Here is an 18,030-nt window from a genome sequence, read left to right as displayed (position 1 = left end):
TTAATAAAAATTGAGGACTTGGTGTGGGTGGAGCTATTACTATAGACTGTTGGGGAAAATACAGATTGTTATTCGATGACTTTGGGAAACTGGTTTACCATAAGGAGAAAAAACAGTTGAAACCCTACCTTATCCCACTCACAGAGATGGTTTCCAGATGGAGTAAGATCCAGAGGTGAAAGATAAAACCCAAAAGCTAATTTTTAAAATTTCCAAAGATGTTTGAGATGTTAAAAGTGTGAACCATAGACAATTGATGGATTCGATTTGATCAAACTAAGGATTTCTGTTGCACTAAGGATGCCCCAGACAGTTAACAGATGGGTGATAGATTTTAATACGGTATAAAAGGCTGATTAGGGGTTCATGTCTAGAATATATAAGGAACTCTTGCAAATGAATTAGAACAATATGGGGAAACCAGTAGCAAAATGGGCAAAAGACATGGATGGGCAGTTAACACCAAAGAGAACCAGCATGCCTGACAAGAATACGAAGAGCTGCTTCACTTCATTAATAATCAGAAAAAAATATGAAATTAAGTAAGATATCACTTTATATCTATGAGACTGATGAAAATTGCAATGTCTGATAATACTAAATGTTGGCAAGCAAATAGGATAGCAGGTCTGCTGGTGCGAGTACAGACTGGGGCAGTTGTTCTGTCCCAGTCTGAGAATAATCTAGCATCACCCAGTAAAATTAAGTGTCAGAATCCAGGATGCCTTCACAATCTTCATTTCTGAAGATATATGCCTTGGAGAAACACACACACAGGTCTGTAAGGGCACAGATACAAGGAAGCACTGTTTATAGGAGCAGGGAGTTGGAACAAACCCAGGTATTCATCTCTAGAGGAATAGATAAGTAAAATGTGAGTCTGAAATGAAATACTTAATAGCAGTCAGAAGCCATGGACTTGAAGCATATACAGAAACATGGGTGGACTTTAAACTAATATTGAGTGAAAAAAAGAAAAAGGAACAAGAGGTCTATAGCACAATATAATTAATGTAAATTTAAAACACACAAAATAACATGATTTTTTAAAATGATAAATCCTAGGATGTATGCCAAATATATGCAAGTGAGTGCCTGAAGTGGGAAATTGAGGAAGGGGAGAATTGGAGTAGAGATGGGGATGAAAGGAAAAACTCAAATGAAACCAGAGTGTGCCTTAATGCGATGGACGTGAAGTCGTATCATTAATTGAGGCATATGATCATCTCACCTCTCTGCACTTGAAGTAAGTACAGACATGAAGAGAGGCTGAATCACAGAGAAAAAGAGAGAGAGGGTTTACTTAAGAGAGGAGCTACCTCAAGAAGCTCACAGTACGTGATGAAGCTCCAACATGAGAGCAAATAATTTCAAACAGCGTGAAAACTAATTCTAGAGGTCCCCACGAAATGTTTATTTGGGGTACTTGGAAGACGGTGCCACCACCTCCACTGTAGGTATCCCGAAGGTTTCACAAAAGAGTAGCATGAGAGCCAAAACTTGAAGGGTGGATGTGATTTCTCAGGGAGACGTGGAAGGGGGAGAATTTTAGGTTAAGGAATAGCAAATTGACGTCTTTTCTCCAGCCCCTCAGCTCTGCCTGTAACCACACCATGGATTTGAGGAGCACCCAGAGGTTCTGGGAGGCTGCAGCGGAGGGTGATACTGGGCTCGACCCCCAGGAGGAGGTTTGGGCTGGATGGCAGCAGTGCTAGAGAAAGGAAGCTGCAGCTTTAGGCACCTTTTCCAGAATGTTCTGGCTCCGTCTTCATCCCATTGATCAACCATACATGACACTGTAGAGAGCTGCCCACTTGGGGAAAACAAAATCATAAAGATTTAGCATGTATAGAATGTCAAGTGTGAGGGACCAGAAGGAGTTAAGATAGACCGAAGTATCTAGCTTAGGCCCCTGAGACCACAGTAAGAAGGTAAGGATGGTGCAAAAACTATGTAGATAAACTTAGAGATGGGAGAGGCGAAGAATCTGAGGTGCTATTCCCTGCAGCCTGTGTTTCCTTGGTGGAGTAGACAGTAGAGTAAGGAGGTGGGGATGGAGAAGAAGACCAAGGAGAGTAATGACTTTGGAATGGCTGCTTTGGGGAAAGGGAGGTCAAGAGCAAGGATTGCCAGGAGCCCTGAGAGCTGGCTGTGGCCCAAGTCTCCATGGTTGTGTACTTCCCCAGAGAAGCACTGGGCTGCCTGAGGCAGGAGTGAAGAAGGCAGATACTTGGAATTTGCTTGGATGGGAGGTTTCGGCTAAGCCTGAGAGACAAGGAGATGCTTTCTGGTGGTGCAGGTGCAAGAGTGGTGGAGCTCCAGCCTGGGGGTGAGGAGGAACCCACGAGGGTGTGATCCTTATCAGGCAAGAGGCTGAATGTGCTTGGCGATTGAGGAGGTAGATTATCCTAGCAGCTTTGTTACTTATCCCGTGGAGATGCCCAAGCCAGGAGGGTAGGACTGAAGTCTAGTTTTGAATACACACTGATTTCCAAGCCAAATAGTTCCGCTCAGAAACTGGACCAACAAAGTGGAGTTGAAAAATTCACAGAATCGAGAGAAGGATGAACAGATAATTGCGAAATCAGGATTTCCCAAATCAGTAGTCTAAAAGCAAAAAGATAAATCAGGCACAAGTTATGTTGGTGGGTAGGTTCCGACAGGAATAGATCAAGACCAGGCAGCAGTGACTGTCAAGTTGGTGAGTAACTCACCGCTGTTTTGGTTTAGTCGATCACCAGAGTCATGTGTCTAGAGGGGAGGTAGGGGGGAGGAGGAGGAAGGAATCCCAGGAGGCTAAAGGTCTTCATGGGGAATTCTTTTTTTTCTGCAGGGGAAAGGCAGGCTAATATGATAAAAGGGGTGCTTTCTCTAAATTTTCTTGTAATGAAAGGAAGGTGATGGGGAACTAAGCATCTGGGCCAGCTAAGGAGTATGTCAATCCCTGAATCTGGAACTACACTACAAATCATCAGACTCTCCAGTGCTTAGATTCAAAAGGTTTGGTTGATGGACACATCAACTCTTCCTAATTATTTTAAAATAATGCACGTCCTCAAAGCATCATCTTTTCTTGGGGGCTTTTTAAGTTCTATAATAAAAGTAGAGGCATCCATGTAGAAGGACATCACTAGCTCATCTGCTGTTCTGCTACTATCCAGACAGCAAAAAGAATTCCTTCATTTACTGGAGGCTGCTGAATCATCTGTCTATCTATCTGTCTATCTATCTATCCAGCTACCTACCTATCTATTCTCTCTCTATGTATATGTCCCTCTCTTTCTTCCTATCCTTTTTTCCTTCCCTCTCTCTCTATCCCTCCCTCCCTTCCTATTTTAACTAACACTTTCTATGTACCTGGTGCTGTTTTTTTTTTATTATAATTTTTTTTTTTTATTATTAAATTCTGGTGCTGTTTTTAAAGCTTTATGAGTATTCACTCGTTGGCACTTCCTAACAACCCCGCAAGGTAAGTACTGCTGTTCTCTCCATTTTATAGATGGGGAGGCTAAAGCACAGAGAGAGGAAGCGACTTTCCCAAGGCACACAGCCAGTCGGTGGTGGTTCCAGGACCTACACCGGCCAGTGGAGCGTCACTGTCCATGCTCCTAACTATCACATCGGTGGCTGTCGTAGGTGACCGTGAAATCTGCCCAGGAAGCTATTCAAGTGTGTGCATGGCTGTCTAACCAGAAATCTCCCGAGGACCCTCCTACACTCATGTTCTAGCTAGTGGGAGGTGCCCTTCTGTGGATGGCAGTTGTTCAGTCTTTGACCGCCATTGCTTATTCATCTCCTTATCTTTCCATCTGCCTCTGCCTCCTTTTGTGAACAGATCTCAGAGCTTCCTCCTTGACTTCCTAGTCCATAGATTCAAGACTTGTGTTCTTAGATGACCTTAGATGTTCTTGAACTGAAAGTGTAGTGGACTTGGCGATGGAGTCAAGCCTCAGAAATCTTCAACTGCCTCTTCCCTGTCTTTCAGCTTTAGCTGAACCCACCCTGGGTAACTGCAGACATCTGCAGTATTCGCTTCTGCACCAGGCAGCCCTGTGCTTCTCTAGTCCACGACCATGTGGGCTGGTGCTACAAACAAAAGACCTGGACTTTCTGAGACCTAAAAGATCATCTTTTAAAAATGTTTTTATCTCTCAACACTAAAGCGTATCTAAATATAGTCAGGACAAATGCCTGCATGTTTCCATTTGACTAATTTAGGCGTTTTTATCCTGGACTGAAACCAAGTAGTAACCTAAATGTTTGCATGTGTTTTCCCCTATCTTTAAAATAATTATGGCCTTATTCCTGTTTTTAAATAATTTTCACTGAATGTAAAGTGCCTTCAACTTCAGGGTGAAACTAAAGGTCTTTTAAGCTTGCAGAGCAGGGCTCCAGCTGGGTTACTAGTGCATTAACTGCAAATGCAAATTAACAGGCCTGCACCTTGGGGACCAGAGGGGTCATCTAGCTGAAAATGAAAATGATTTCCCATCTCTAGACATGTTAATAACACAGTGGGGAAAACATGCCCCCAGAGCAGACCAAACTTGTCAGTCTTCCAGGGGGCTCTGTGGCTCTTGCACAATAACCCCCTTAGCATCTAAGAGCACAAAAGATAAAAATAATAAAACCCTTCTCAGCTTAGATGTCTGCCTTTCTTACCCCATCTCCTGGGGAAAAAAATTTTTTTAAACAAGATTTGTGCAAGTTCAGGATATTTTAGGACTGTCGTATTTTGTAGATAGGAGAGAAGCTTCAGCGTTGAATCCAATATTCCTGATTGTTGAAGGTTACTCAGTGTTCCTGCCTTTTGCAAGTTCAGCCGGGCAAGTGTAATTTTTTTCTTAAAGGAAACATTTATACTCCCAGATGCCTCAGAGGTATTGAAACAGAAGCAGATAAACATAATCAAGAAGTATTTAATAATTACTCTGTGTTCCAGCATGTTCTGAGTATAACACAGTTCCTCAAACCATTTATAATTTTGGGTGGTAATGAGTTTTTCACATGAGACAATTAGAATAATCTTAGGAGGACTATAACCCAATGCACAATAAGGTGATTCAGACTTAGTTCCATGTGCCTTCCAGAAGGGAGAGACCAGTCAGAGAATTCTGAAATAGTTCAGAAGGAATTTGTAGGTAAGTGAAACAGATGCTGGACCCTGAGGTTGGTAAGAGTTTGGCAGGGAGAGAGGAGTGTTTCCTCGAGCCAGGGTGGAGCAAGGAGAAGGAACACAGGGTGCTTTGGGGACCAGGAGAAGACTAGCCTGGTTGGAACAATGAATCTGTGAGGGGAAGTAGTGGTATATTAAACAAATGGTAATTTTTTTTTCTTCTCAAACCAGAAATCTAAACCTGTGTTTGAATGTATGGGAAGTGGAGGAAAATAACTGAAACTGAGATTGTCAGAGAAATTCTGCGATGTGTCTCAGTTACTGTGGAGGATCTGGGTTTCTCCGATATGGTGGACGCTGCAGGGATAATCACGGAGCTCTGTGTCGGACCCTACAGGGGTGGCTTTCCATATGAGAACAGCATTTTGGAGAAGTTTTGAGTCAGGATGCTCTCTCCTGAGCTGCAAATCTTTTCTGAAGTGGGGATTGAAACTCTAGATGCAATTTTTCAGAGGAGCTTGATACATAGTTATCCACCAGGTGGTAGGTTTGTTGAAAGCACAGATCGTGTCAGCTCTGCTCACCTCTGCGTCCCCAGCACCTGACACAGTGCTTGGCACAAGGCAGCCATTCGGTATTTATTTGTCAAAACAGCCTGGCAATGGTACGCAGGATACACAGGAAGGGGGCCACACTGCAGGTGAAATAGACATGCAAGAAGGATAAAAACGGGGCGTTCTTATTCAACAAGCAAACGGTATTTCGGGTTGGATCATTATTCCCTTTGACTTTAGAATGTGGCTAAACAGTAAAAAGAAAAAAAAATAGATGAGGTGAAACTGAGTATTTTTAGGGTGTATTTAAATGGCTTGTCATCATGGGGCCCAAGAAGACAATTGAAGAGCGAAAGCTGCAGGTCAAAGGCAGAGCCATCCCTATTTTCCTGTGCTTCTACAGGAAGTGCATTTCGTAGAAAAGTCAGAGAGGAACTGAGGGGAAACAGAGAACTCTGAGCTGATGAAATCACAGCAGGCTGACGAGGGCTGCTCCCCGGGACCCTGAAGCCACCGGCCCAGCTTGCCAGGGGGCTCTGGGGGGCTGTGCTGACCGCACCACAGGCCAGAGTTTAGGATGGTAAGAGTTTCTAATTCTTCAATTTCTGGCATTCATTTATTGTTGTATTCTAAAATCAGTTCGATTTTATTTCTTCTTAGTAATTAAAAAAAAAATGTGTCTGGAATTCTTTAACTTGTTCGTGCTTTCAGAGCTACCTCAAAACATTAAGTTTACGCTTTAAAACTTTCCTTAAGGAAAGTCATCACTGAACTAGCAGCAAGTTTGATCATTCCAAAGACTTACTGTAGTAAATGTATTCTGGGGTGTAAAGAGCTAGTCTAAAACCACAAGCTAGCACTATATGTGTTGTCTTATCCTCAGTTCCAGAGGCAAAAAGCTCTCACCCAAATGTATGTGAACAAAATAAAAGCCAGGGGACTGAGAGTGGACATTTGCCTCAGTGGCACTTGAAATTGTTGCGGTGTGAGAATTCCAGCAGCCATGTGAAGTTAGAGATACGGACTCCACCACACTCTGGGGACAGGCATCCGTTAAGAACTGCGGACATTCTGAAAGCTCCAGGGGTATTTTTAGATGAGGCTTGTTCCTACGAATGAGGAAGTCCGGCAGATGGCTCTTCCGGCTGGATTATTTTTTCCAGCTTTCTACCAACATAGTAGGGGAAAGCTCTGGCAAGTCTTCTCTCTCTGAGGACAATGGGGGGAAAAGCCACTCTGGAAACACAGGGCTGCAGCTGCAGGCTGAGTCTCTGTGCTGTGGCCCTGGAGTGAGTACTTCACCCTGGTCCCCTGTGACTGTGTCTGATCAACGGTGGGAGGCAGGGAAGGAAGTCTGAGCAAGAACAAGCCGTTTATCACACTGCATGAGAGAAGACATCTGTGGGGGCCGTGCTCTCGCTGTAGCCGATAAGAGTGTTATTCACCCAACGAAGAAAGACTAGGGCGGTTTTTGTCCATTGAGGCCACGTCCTTAAGTTGCGTGACATCAGATTTCATTTTATAGATGATTTGCATCAGTTTTATTAAAAAACAAACCAAACTATTGTTAACAATGGTAACATGCCTTTGAAAACAGTAAGAATAGTCTTGGTGTGTATTGTCAAGTGTTGGAATAAGTTGTCATTAAGCTTTACCTTTGTCAGAATGATCCATTAGGGCTCAGAAAAAGTCATCTTTAGAATATTAAGCTTTTTCCGGGATCCTTCAGTGGTTTATTGCACACACAAACTGAAAACACAAAAACCACCACATTGGAAATCTCTGCTCTGATAGCAGGTTCCCCCTTCACTTTACAATCTGATGTGGTCATTTCCTAATGAATGTGGTGGTTCTCTAAGAGTGCCAGTTACAAAAGATTTGATGCCATTCATAGCAAAGGCTCATCACTCCCAAGATTTTGCTCCTAAGAAAAAGGGTCACCTGACTGCAAATTTTAGAATGCATGTTTCCTTGGCATTCACACCTAAGCTGGCAGGAACCCGGACTTCCTGAACTTTCCCAGTAGAAGGAGAAGCAGCAGTAGTATCCCCAGAAGCCATGAAAATTCCTCCTGGGGACTGGATGCCAAGATTTAATTATGAAGTTCTGCTTTGGGAGGGCTTCCCTGCCCCCCATCCTCAGCCCTCCTATAGGCCCTGTGCAAATACAGGGGTGCTCTGATTTTCAAATATTAACATTTTGCCACTTATGTTAGAATTTTTAAAATCAAATATTGCACATACAGTGGAAGCCTCTTTTCTATCCAGTTCCCACTCGTCTCAGAGCAGTCACTATCTTGGAGGTGATGAGTATCACTTCCATCTTACTACATATATGTGTGTCTGAAAAAGTATATAGTACTGTTAGGTGTTTTAAAAATATATGTAACTGATATCACACTGTACTGGAGCCTTTTGCAAACTACATTTAATGACATTTATTTTTTTAGATTTTTTTCATGTTGGTACATTAAAAGCTAATTCATTTACTGTTAGTTGCTGTATAGTATTATATACATACGTCTATATGTATTATTCCATCATAAGACTATTCTTCTGTTGATGGACATTTGGGTTGTTTACAATATACCTATAGTTTTGCTATTAGTAGCACTGTGAGCCCCATGTCCATGTATGAGAGTTTCTCTAGAGCTGCCCTGTGCCGTATGGTAGCTACCAGTTTGAAATGTGGCTAGCCTGCGACATGCTGTAAATAGAAAACACACACTGGATTTTGAAGACAGTTTGGAAAAAAATGTAAAATATCTTGTTAGTAATTTTTATATTGGTTATATGTTGAAATGATAGTATTTTGGATATAGTGGATTAAATAAAAATATTATAAAATTAATTTCACCCACTCTTTTTAACTTTTTTTTAGTGTAGCTACTAGAAAATCTAAAAATACATTTCTACTTGACAGCACCGTTCCAGATCAGGCATCAGCAACCTGTTGCCTACAGGCTGGCCATGTCTTTTTGTAAAGAAAATTTGATTGCAACACAACCCCTCCATTTACTTACTGTCTGATACCGCTTAACTGCTTCAACAACAGTGTTGAGTTGTAGCAGCAGAGTCCATAGGGCCCATGAGCCCAAAATATTTACTGTCTGGCCCTTTAAGTAAAAGTTTGCTAACCTCTGTTCTAGAGCAGTGATTTCTAACCTTAGAAAAATATGATCCACATCAAGAAATATATTTCATATCATGATCCCTTACACATACACTCACACACGCACGTGCACACACACACATCTGAAACAAGTTTTGCAAAACAAAGTTTCCCAAATCCTTACTGTAAAGGATATATTGATATTTTATGGTCTATTCTATTTTGTTAAAATAACTGCAGATCATGACTTAGATCATGATCTAAGAAACTGACTTAGAGGTTCTTTCACTACTGGTGATTCAAATGGGTTATAGGAATGTGCATGGTTTAATTTTTATAAGATTTGTCAAATTGTTATCCAAAGCATTTTTATTTTTTATGTACCAATCTACAATCTGAGAAACAGTGCAAGAAAGTTCCCATCTTCTCCCATGCTCAGAAACACTGGATAACAACCAGAACTGATTGGTATGAGAGGGAATCTCATTTTATTTATGTTTATCTGATTGCTGATAAGTTTGACCATCTTCTCACATGTTGACTGACCTTTCATGTTTCTTCTTTTGTGTTGCCTATTCATATCCATTCCTTTTTTTTTAAATGGGGCGTCAGTCTCTCTGTTTCTTAGAATTTCTTTTTATGTTCTAATACTAGTATTTTATCAGTTATGTGTGATGCAAATATTTCTTCCCACTCCGAGGTTTGCTTTTTCACTTTATGTGTGACATCTTGTAGCAAACAAAAGTTTTTAATTTTAAAGTAGTAAAATTAATCCATCTTTTCCTTTTTTGGCTCTATCTTTTTGAAAATCTTATTTAATAGATCCTTTCCTTACCCCAAAGTCATAAAGATTTTCTCCAATATTTTCTTCTAAATGATATACGTTTTTAAAATCTATCTTTAATTCCACTGAAAATTCATGTTTGTGCATGGAGTGAGAGATAGCTCTGCTTTCATTTTTATCTATTGTAAATAGCTAGTATCTAGGACCATAAACTGCCTGTCCATCCTCCCACCACTGATGCCTGCTTCCTTTGTGACAGCAAGTGCCTATGTATACTGGGGTCTGTTTCTTGGATCTCTATCCTCAAAGCATTATCCCCAGCTCTATGGGAACCAGTTCTTTACTGATCTCACTTCTACTAAACCAGGCCTAGATGGTTTTAGACGAAAATTCTAGCAATTTTTCAGGGACCACATAATCTCTGTCTTATACAGACTACATGAGATAATTGAATAGGAGAAAAAAATACCCAGTTCATTTTATGATTCTATTATAACCTTTATACCCAAGCTGGAAAAGGAAAGTAGAAGAAAGAAAAAATATGGACTAACTTCCCTTTTGAATGTAACTTTTAAAATCCTAAATTCAATTTTATTAAAATTGAATCCAGCAATATGTGGTAAAAAAAAAAGCTTATGTGAAGTGTGCAAGAATAGGTTAATTTAAGAAAAGTTATTACTATACCCCTCACATTCACAAAATAAAGGAGGAAAATAATATGATGTTTTCCATAGGCATAGGAAAAGCATCTGATAAAATCCAATAACCGTAAACAATTAAAAAGCCTAACACTCAGAAAACTTGGAAGAGAAACAAGCTTCCTTAATCTGATAAAGGGCATCCTCCACCTACCAAAACCTACAACACACATGTGGGTAGTATTGAAGCATCCTTTGTACTGCTGAGGTATTGAGTTCCCTCTTGCGTCTGGCCGTGAGACTTTTGCTTTCTTTCAAGCTTGGCTGTTACCTTAAATAATTATGTGTGTGTGTATATTTATGCCTATGTACATAGTATATATTTATGTGTATATATATACTCACATAAACACATTTATGCCATTTTTAATTTTATATTTTATCTATTTATATACATTTCATGGAGTGTTTTTCTGAGATTGTGGAGGGACCCGCTGTGCCAGAGGTTCCCCCTTGGTGATATTTTGGGCTTGGAGACCCGTGGGATCGGGGACCACTTGGGGCGAGCGGGGAGGGTTAGTGGTTAGATCGCCATGAGAGAAGTCAAGAGTTCTCATTATTCACAACCTCATTTCCTGGCTTCGTCTGAGTAAACCATTATTCATGGATCTGATAAGGATAAAAATATTTTATGAAACTTTCTCTGATTCCATTTTGCCAGAGGGTAAAATAATCTATGCCAATAGCACTTCTAAAGATTTGATATATTCAAAATCCTACAGTGACACTAAAGGTATAAAGAACACTGTTAGTTGTAACAGTACCCTCACAGTCAGGTTTACATTTGACAGCTTAAAAACCTTTTTTAATGTGGTCCTAAGTGTTGGGGTGGGGAGAGGGACACATTTCTAGAGAGCACTTTTCATAGTAGCGGACAAATTTCTAAACGTTTCTGTCCACAGCTGTTAACAAACAAGGAATTCCAATGACTGTGAAAACCAGTACAATACAAAGCAATGTTGAACACAAATAACAATCAATAAATTCTTGACTGTAAGGTCATGCGTATTAAATAAGGCAGTTCTGATGTCAAATCAATACTGTATTGTGTATTTCCTCCAGCAGATATTGAGCTATAGATCTGCTGGAGTGGGAACAAGAATATCATCAGGAAATAATCAGTTGAGACAAACCTGGGTCGCCGCTGCCTGGGAAAGAGCTAGATTGATTGTGTTCTGTGTAACTTCGTGGTGACAGTGTCAGGTCTGAAATGAATATTCATGTTGTGTCCTTGGAAAGGGGAAATGAGAAATCAATAAGTGATACACTTTACCTAATAATAGAGCTGTTTTCTTCACGGCGGGTTCTCTTCTTGAATATGGTATTCCTGTCCCTGATATGTGGCTAATGCTATCTTATTGATGCAACAAAATATTTTATAGAAAACCTAAGGACAGATTCCAGAGATCTGGAGTAGCAGTTAGAGTAACATGGTTCCATCTAAATATTGCACTGGAAGTCAAGTTAAAATTGAAATCATGTTTTTCTTAATTCCGAGGAATGACTTAGACCTTTCAAAGCTTTTGTGGCAAGACAGTAGCAGGCTAGTTTGCAATTTACTCATCCTGTGACCTTGCCAAATCTACCCAATATTTGCATACAATTGCCCGTATGAAAATGGTCGATTTTCTGTTTAGAAATGTTGCACAGGTTATAACAGATGGCATACATGTTTCAGCAGACAGATTCGGAATATGGAAGCATTTTGTCCCAAGTCATGATTTTGGTGCTTGCCTCAATTAATAAATTCACTTCTAACCACACTCAAGAAGTCTCTTGCCACCAGGTGCAAGTCTCAGAAGAGTCCTTCCTCTTTCTTCCCCAAACCAGCTTTTCAAACTTGCCAGCATTGGGTACACTGAAAGAGCATAATAGGTTCATGATCAGTCAGCCTGGCCTTTGAATAGAAACCAAATGAAGTATTTTTATTGTTTGTTTCTATGTTTTTTTCCAGGCACCTTTTAAAAATGAATAAGAGCAGCTCTGATTTGGAAAAAGTGAGCCAGGGCTCTGCAGAGAGCCTTAGCCCATCCTTCAGGGGCGTCCACGTCAGCTTCACGGCCGGCTCCACGGACAGCCTGGCTTCAGACTCCAGGACGTGCAGTGATGGAGGTAACTGACTTGCCTGGGAATCTCCGATATCCCTGGGTCTGCAAGGCCAGACCCGGGTTAATTGCCAGGATTTGGAAGAGCTGAGCTAGGGCTAGGCTTGTGGTCCTGCTTTTCTCCATCCGGGCTCAGTTGACGTGAATTTCTTATTGAGTATATGACAAGCCACCTACCCCCATATTATCCTCTCCAATTATAAGTGCATTCCCATGGCAACAAGGTGGGAGGAGAATGAGGTTGAAAGCAAATCAAAAGGCTCTTGCTTCCTTGAGTAACGAGACATCTAGATACATATAGACTCTCTTTTCTGTCGTCAGGATTAGTTCAAGGGGATTGGGTGCCTGCCAACCAAAAGTTATCACTCTGCATTCTTTCTGTCTTGCACAGCATACACACGTGCACACATACCTGCATATGCATACACTTGTTTGACGCAGTAGATGTTACATAAATGTTTGTTAAATTGAAGACCAGAGTCTTCATAAGGATACCATCTGCTTTCTGGATTAAAGTGTAATATGTGGGTATGTCCTGATTGGACAAATTCCTAAAAAGGAATTCTCATTTTTCTGGAGTCTGTAGCCTGCAAGAGTAGAATTTACAACCTCTCACCCTTTCAACTTTCTTTGCACACATGTGTCTTTTCCTGGGTTTCTCCTAGACATGCTTTAGCGTGTCAGGTTTAGACACGTGCTGGCATGACTTTCCTTCTTGCTCCCATGGAAGTCTTTCTACTTGGTAGGTGATTTGGGAGTAGAGGCTTTCATTGTAAATTGAATGTCCCAACATTTTATTACCTTAAAGATACTGGCCAAGAGAAAAGCATGTGCCATAAGTCAGTCTGCTGTGCTCCGTTGGGAACCTCTGAGAGCTCTGACTTAAAAACAGGAAATATCTTAGTCTTGATTTTGTCTGGGAGGTGGCAAAAGAGGATTTTTCTTTTTCTAAAGATGTTCCTGGGCTGCTATCTTCTTCCTTTTCCCATCCCATTGTACAAAAATTCTACAAGGCAGATCATTTGAAAGAGGAAATGTAAACCGTGAGCCCCTGGGCTGGTGAGCCCCAATCTGCCCAGCTTGGGGATTATCGCTGATTCTGAGGAACCGGTTTCCTGTGGAACCCCGTTGCCCCACCACCACCACCACCTCCAGCCAGCAGTTGTTGATGAGAACTGGACTCCATTGGCTCAACACTTTGCCTCTGAGAATGAGGAAATCATCATGCCCACCCGCAGGTCTCTTCTAATTGTGTTGGGAAGATGGGATTAAAGCACGTGACACGATGGGCGGATGGGGTAAGATAGGAAATTGGGCTGCTCAGAGCCTGAGTGCTTATGTGTTTCCAGGAGAGAGAAATGGCTGATGGAAGGTTCAGGGAAGGTTTTATCAAGAAGGTGGGACTTCAGCTCATGTCTAAAGGATGGTTAGAATTGGGGAAGCAAAAGGAGGAAAAGAGGGCTTTCCAGGTTCGGGAAACAATGCAAGAGTAGCAAAGGCATGGAGACGGTCATGCTTGCTGGGGAAAGGTTAAGACCAGCCTGATGTGCTTCACTGGAAGTGAGTGGGGGAAGAATGGGACCCGAGTGGATGGAAAAGAGGGAGGAGGATTGTACAAGGCTCCCAAAGGTGGACACAGAGCTGCAATTTGTTGAGGTAGGAAGTAGGGAGCCACTGGAGGATTTTGAGTGCAAGGTTGACACTTTTTTTTTTTTTTTGAATTTCATTGATTTTTTTTCTATTTCAGTTTTATTGAGATATATTCACATACCATGCAATCATCCATGGTGTACAATCAACTGTTCACAGTACCGTCATATAGTCGTGCATTCATCACCACAATCTATTTTTGAACATTTTCCTTATACCGGAAAGAATCAGAATAAGAATAAAAAAATAAAAATAAAAAAGAACACCCAAATCACCCCCCCATCCCACCCTATTTGTCATTTAGGTTTTGTTCCCATTTTTCTACTCATCCATTCATACTCTGGATAAAGGGAGTGTGATCCACAAGGCTTTCACAATCACACTTTCACCCCTTGTAATCTACATTGTTATACATTCATCTTCAAGAGTCAAGCCTACTGGGTTGCAGTTTGGTAGTTTCAGGTATTCTAGCTATTCCAATACATTAAAACCCAAAAGTGTTATCTATATAGTGCGTAAGAATGTCTACCAGAGTGACCTCTTGACTCCATTTGAAATCTCTCAGCCACTGAAGCTTTATTTCGTTTCATTTCGCGTCCCCCTTTTGATCAAGAAGATGTTCTCAATCCCGTGATGCCAGGTCCAGATTCATCCCCGGGAGTCATATCCTGCGTTGCCAGGGAGATTTACACTCCTGGGAGCCAGGCCCCATGTAGTGGGGAGGGCAGCAAGATCACCTGCCGAGATGGCTTAGTTAGAGAGGCCACATCTGAGCAACAAAGAGGCACTCAGGGGGAGACTCTTAGGCACAATTATAAGCAGGTTTAGCCTCTCCTTGCAGCAACAAGCTTCATAGGGGCCAGCCCCAAGGTAGAGGGCTCAGCACATCAAGTTGTCAGTCCCCAATGTTTGTGACACTTTTTTTTAATGCAATTTTTTTAAGATATAGTTACACCCCATATAAGCAAGGGTGACACAACTCAGATGTTTTCTCATGATAGTTTCTGGCAAGGAAATATAAATCTAAATGGATATGTTTCCATGGTATATTCCTTTATCATGAGCCAGTTACTCTGTGGAAATGCACTTCAAAGCTTGAACTCCAAATAACATGAAGTTACCAGACTCTGACCCCTTCGGGCAAACCATTTCTGTCTCTGCTTAAGCTTATGGCTCTGAACCCAGAGCCATGTGTTGAGACCAGAAGAGACCAAAGTGATTTTTTTTTTCTTCTTAATTTCTCGTCAACATTAATCTGGAAAGTATACAGAACCTCTAGTCATATAACGTGAGAAATCCTTCCTTCAGTTTCTCATCATTGACCAAGGCAGCTTGATCTAGATCTGTTATTGAACAGTTATCTTTCAGTCCCATGAGCCCTTAATCACTTGTGTACCTCATGGCTGAAATATTTACCCATCTTGACTTTTGCTAATATTTGACAGCTGCTACTGAAGCTGAGTGAGAGGATCAGAATAGAAAAGGTAGAATTAGTTAAAGCTGAAGTTCCTTGACTATAGGATCTCCCTCTCTAGTATTATATATTAAATCAAAAGATACCATTAGACTATACATGTATTTTGTTAGTAAGAATTAACTAATTAAAACTATGCATTTCATTGGCTCTTTCATATCCACGGTGTGGCTGACCTGAGTGAGTTGAGGACAAAGCCATTCCAGGGCATATCAGCAAATCATAATATAATTTTTGTCAACCTCTTGGAATCTCCAAGAAGCTTGGAAGCTCACCAGAGTTAGTAGTTAAAGTTAGTTATCTACTAGTCAAGCTTTGTGGCCAAAAAAAAAAAAAAAAGTTTAGATTTTATAAGAAAAGCAAACATGATTGAAATCTATAACTTCATTGCCTTTTTAAGCAGGAGTTTAGATGTTATGTTTGCAAAATATCATTTTTGCATAAATATTAATTTTGTTTCTCCATACTTGTATCACATGCTGTAGCCCTCAGGGCACATCTGTTATCCCATTTGTCCTTGTGAGCAGTTCAGTTGAACAGTGAGGCACCTCAATGGAAGGAAAAATCCACGGACGCAGTTGTTTGGTTTATATTTGATTTGGGAGGGACAGATTGCATGTGTTACGACAGATCCATGAAGACTGCCAAAAGGAAGGTTATCTGCTGTGAACGGATGCCTGGATGTGAGAGGGAAATGATGGGCTACGGGATCATCAGAAAGGGACGTCAGAGGACTCTTGTGCTTTGAAGTGGTTACTTTTAAATGTTGCATTAAGCTCATTTTCCTCTTTGATATAGGATAGCATTAAAACCCAGTTCAGCCATCCAACAAACATCTATGGATGCCAGGCTCCTAAAGTACAGTGAATTAGAGAGTGCCCTGTTGAACTGAATCAGTTGGCACCAGCAGTAGATATGAGGTCCAGCTATGAAGTGGGGCTAGATATCAGCTCACGAGTATATGCCCAGGTCAGTTCTGTTATTGTTACTTTAATAGCTAGCAAAGCAGACATATGAAAAGTTAATTAAATAACTTGATGGACATCAGCTTGTTTTTCTCTACATTAATGCTAGACAGACTTTCAGAACATATATTTGATTCAGTCACTCATTTGGTAAATGCTTGTTGAGCTCCAGCTGTGTATGGGTAAAATTCTAGGTGTTAAAGATACAGTAGTAGAAGAAAATACCTGATCCCTTCCTCCATGGAGTTTATATCCTAGCAGGGAGAGATGGACAATGAGGAAGATAAAGCACTAAAGTAAATAGTGTGTCAGAGTGTCATAAGTGCTACGGAGAAAACTTAAGCAGGAAGGGGGTGGGGAGGACTGAGGGTACCTGTTGAGGGGAGTGACAGTAAAACTGCAATGATCAGACAGTCAGACATCAGTCAGAATGAGGGACGGCCTGACCTTCACCGAGCATTTGCTCCCCCACTCATGCTGCTGCCCAAGACTTTGTAAAAGAAAGTAATGTTTTTCAAAAGGCGGTCATCCTGTAAAAGGCATCTAAAACTCTCCACCTGGAAATAGTGCATTTTATAACAATTAAACAGACTTGTGGTAACACTTGCTCCTAAATGAAGTGGGTTCTGTCTAATATATTACATGAATGTTTGGCACTTAGTATGCTCCTCCCACAGAGACTGAGTTGTGGATCTGTTCTGAAAGATCTATTACTGAAAGATCTTATCCCAAAGGAAAAGATACTCACCTTTAAGACTGTCTATGGCCTGAACCCTTACAATGTCACTAAAATGAGGCTTCATCTTAATGTAAACCTATTTCCTTTAAACAGAATTTTAAAATGTATATTATTAACTCAGTAAACTTAGTACATGTCTATGATAAAAATTCAAACAATGGAAAAAAGTATGCAGTGGAAAACCAGAGTCACTGACATCCTCATCCCAACTCCCACCACCAATACTTTTAGCAGGTTTTTCTATATTGTCCTAAAATTTTTAACCATATTTCAAATATAAAAATTCAAATCAGGTTCAAATCAGAACCTCTCGGTCTACCTCATTTTTTAAAATTGCTGCGTGTTTTTCCTTTGTATGAATTGGTTAAACTCTTCTCTTATCAACATGTTTAGGTTGCTTTCATTACAAGGCTATACAGTAAGATCCTCTGACATAATCTGGCATGATTTGGTGAGCATACCCATAGGATGATTTCTTAGAAGACATGGAGTTGGTGTGTCAAATGTATTTGCATTTTAAATAGATGTTGCCATGTTATCCTCAAAAATAACAGTTGACTCTTCCATCAGCAGCACATTGGAGTGCTTTTCCCCCCACTCTTAAACTAACTTTGCATTTTACTATTAAACTTGGAAGAAAAGCTTTAATGGGCATATAACAGATTGGAACATGAAGACTCCAGAACCACACTTGGACTGTAGGCCTGGAATACAAGTTACCTGGAGCCTATTTTCCAAGCTGTGACAGTGCTTCTATTTTGTTGCACAGAAGTCCCATCCGTGTCTTGATTATTGTTTCCAGGGATGATTAAGCGGTCCAGAGAGGCTTCTCAC

The 18,030-nt window shown here is 40.8% G+C and overlaps 1 protein-coding gene across 1 annotated transcript in view; it reads left to right on the top strand.

Annotated features, from left to right (window-relative positions):
• Positions 1 to 18,030, top strand: part of PRAG1 (PEAK1 related, kinase-activating pseudokinase 1) — a 57,507-nt gene that overhangs the window by 17,428 nt on the left and 22,049 nt on the right. Inside the window, exon 4 of the mRNA XM_037831275.1 lies at positions 12,218 to 12,375. Within this exon, the coding sequence (XP_037687203.1) occupies positions 12,218 to 12,375 (158 nt within the window). The remainder of the gene's footprint in view (positions 1 to 12,217; positions 12,376 to 18,030) is intronic.

The sequence above is a fragment of the Choloepus didactylus genome, chromosome 3 (genome assembly GCF_015220235.1).
Source record: "Choloepus didactylus isolate mChoDid1 chromosome 3, mChoDid1.pri, whole genome shotgun sequence".
Lineage (NCBI taxonomy): Eukaryota > Metazoa > Chordata > Mammalia > Pilosa > Megalonychidae > Choloepus > Choloepus didactylus.
This window is presented reverse-complemented; position numbering and strand designations above follow the sequence as displayed.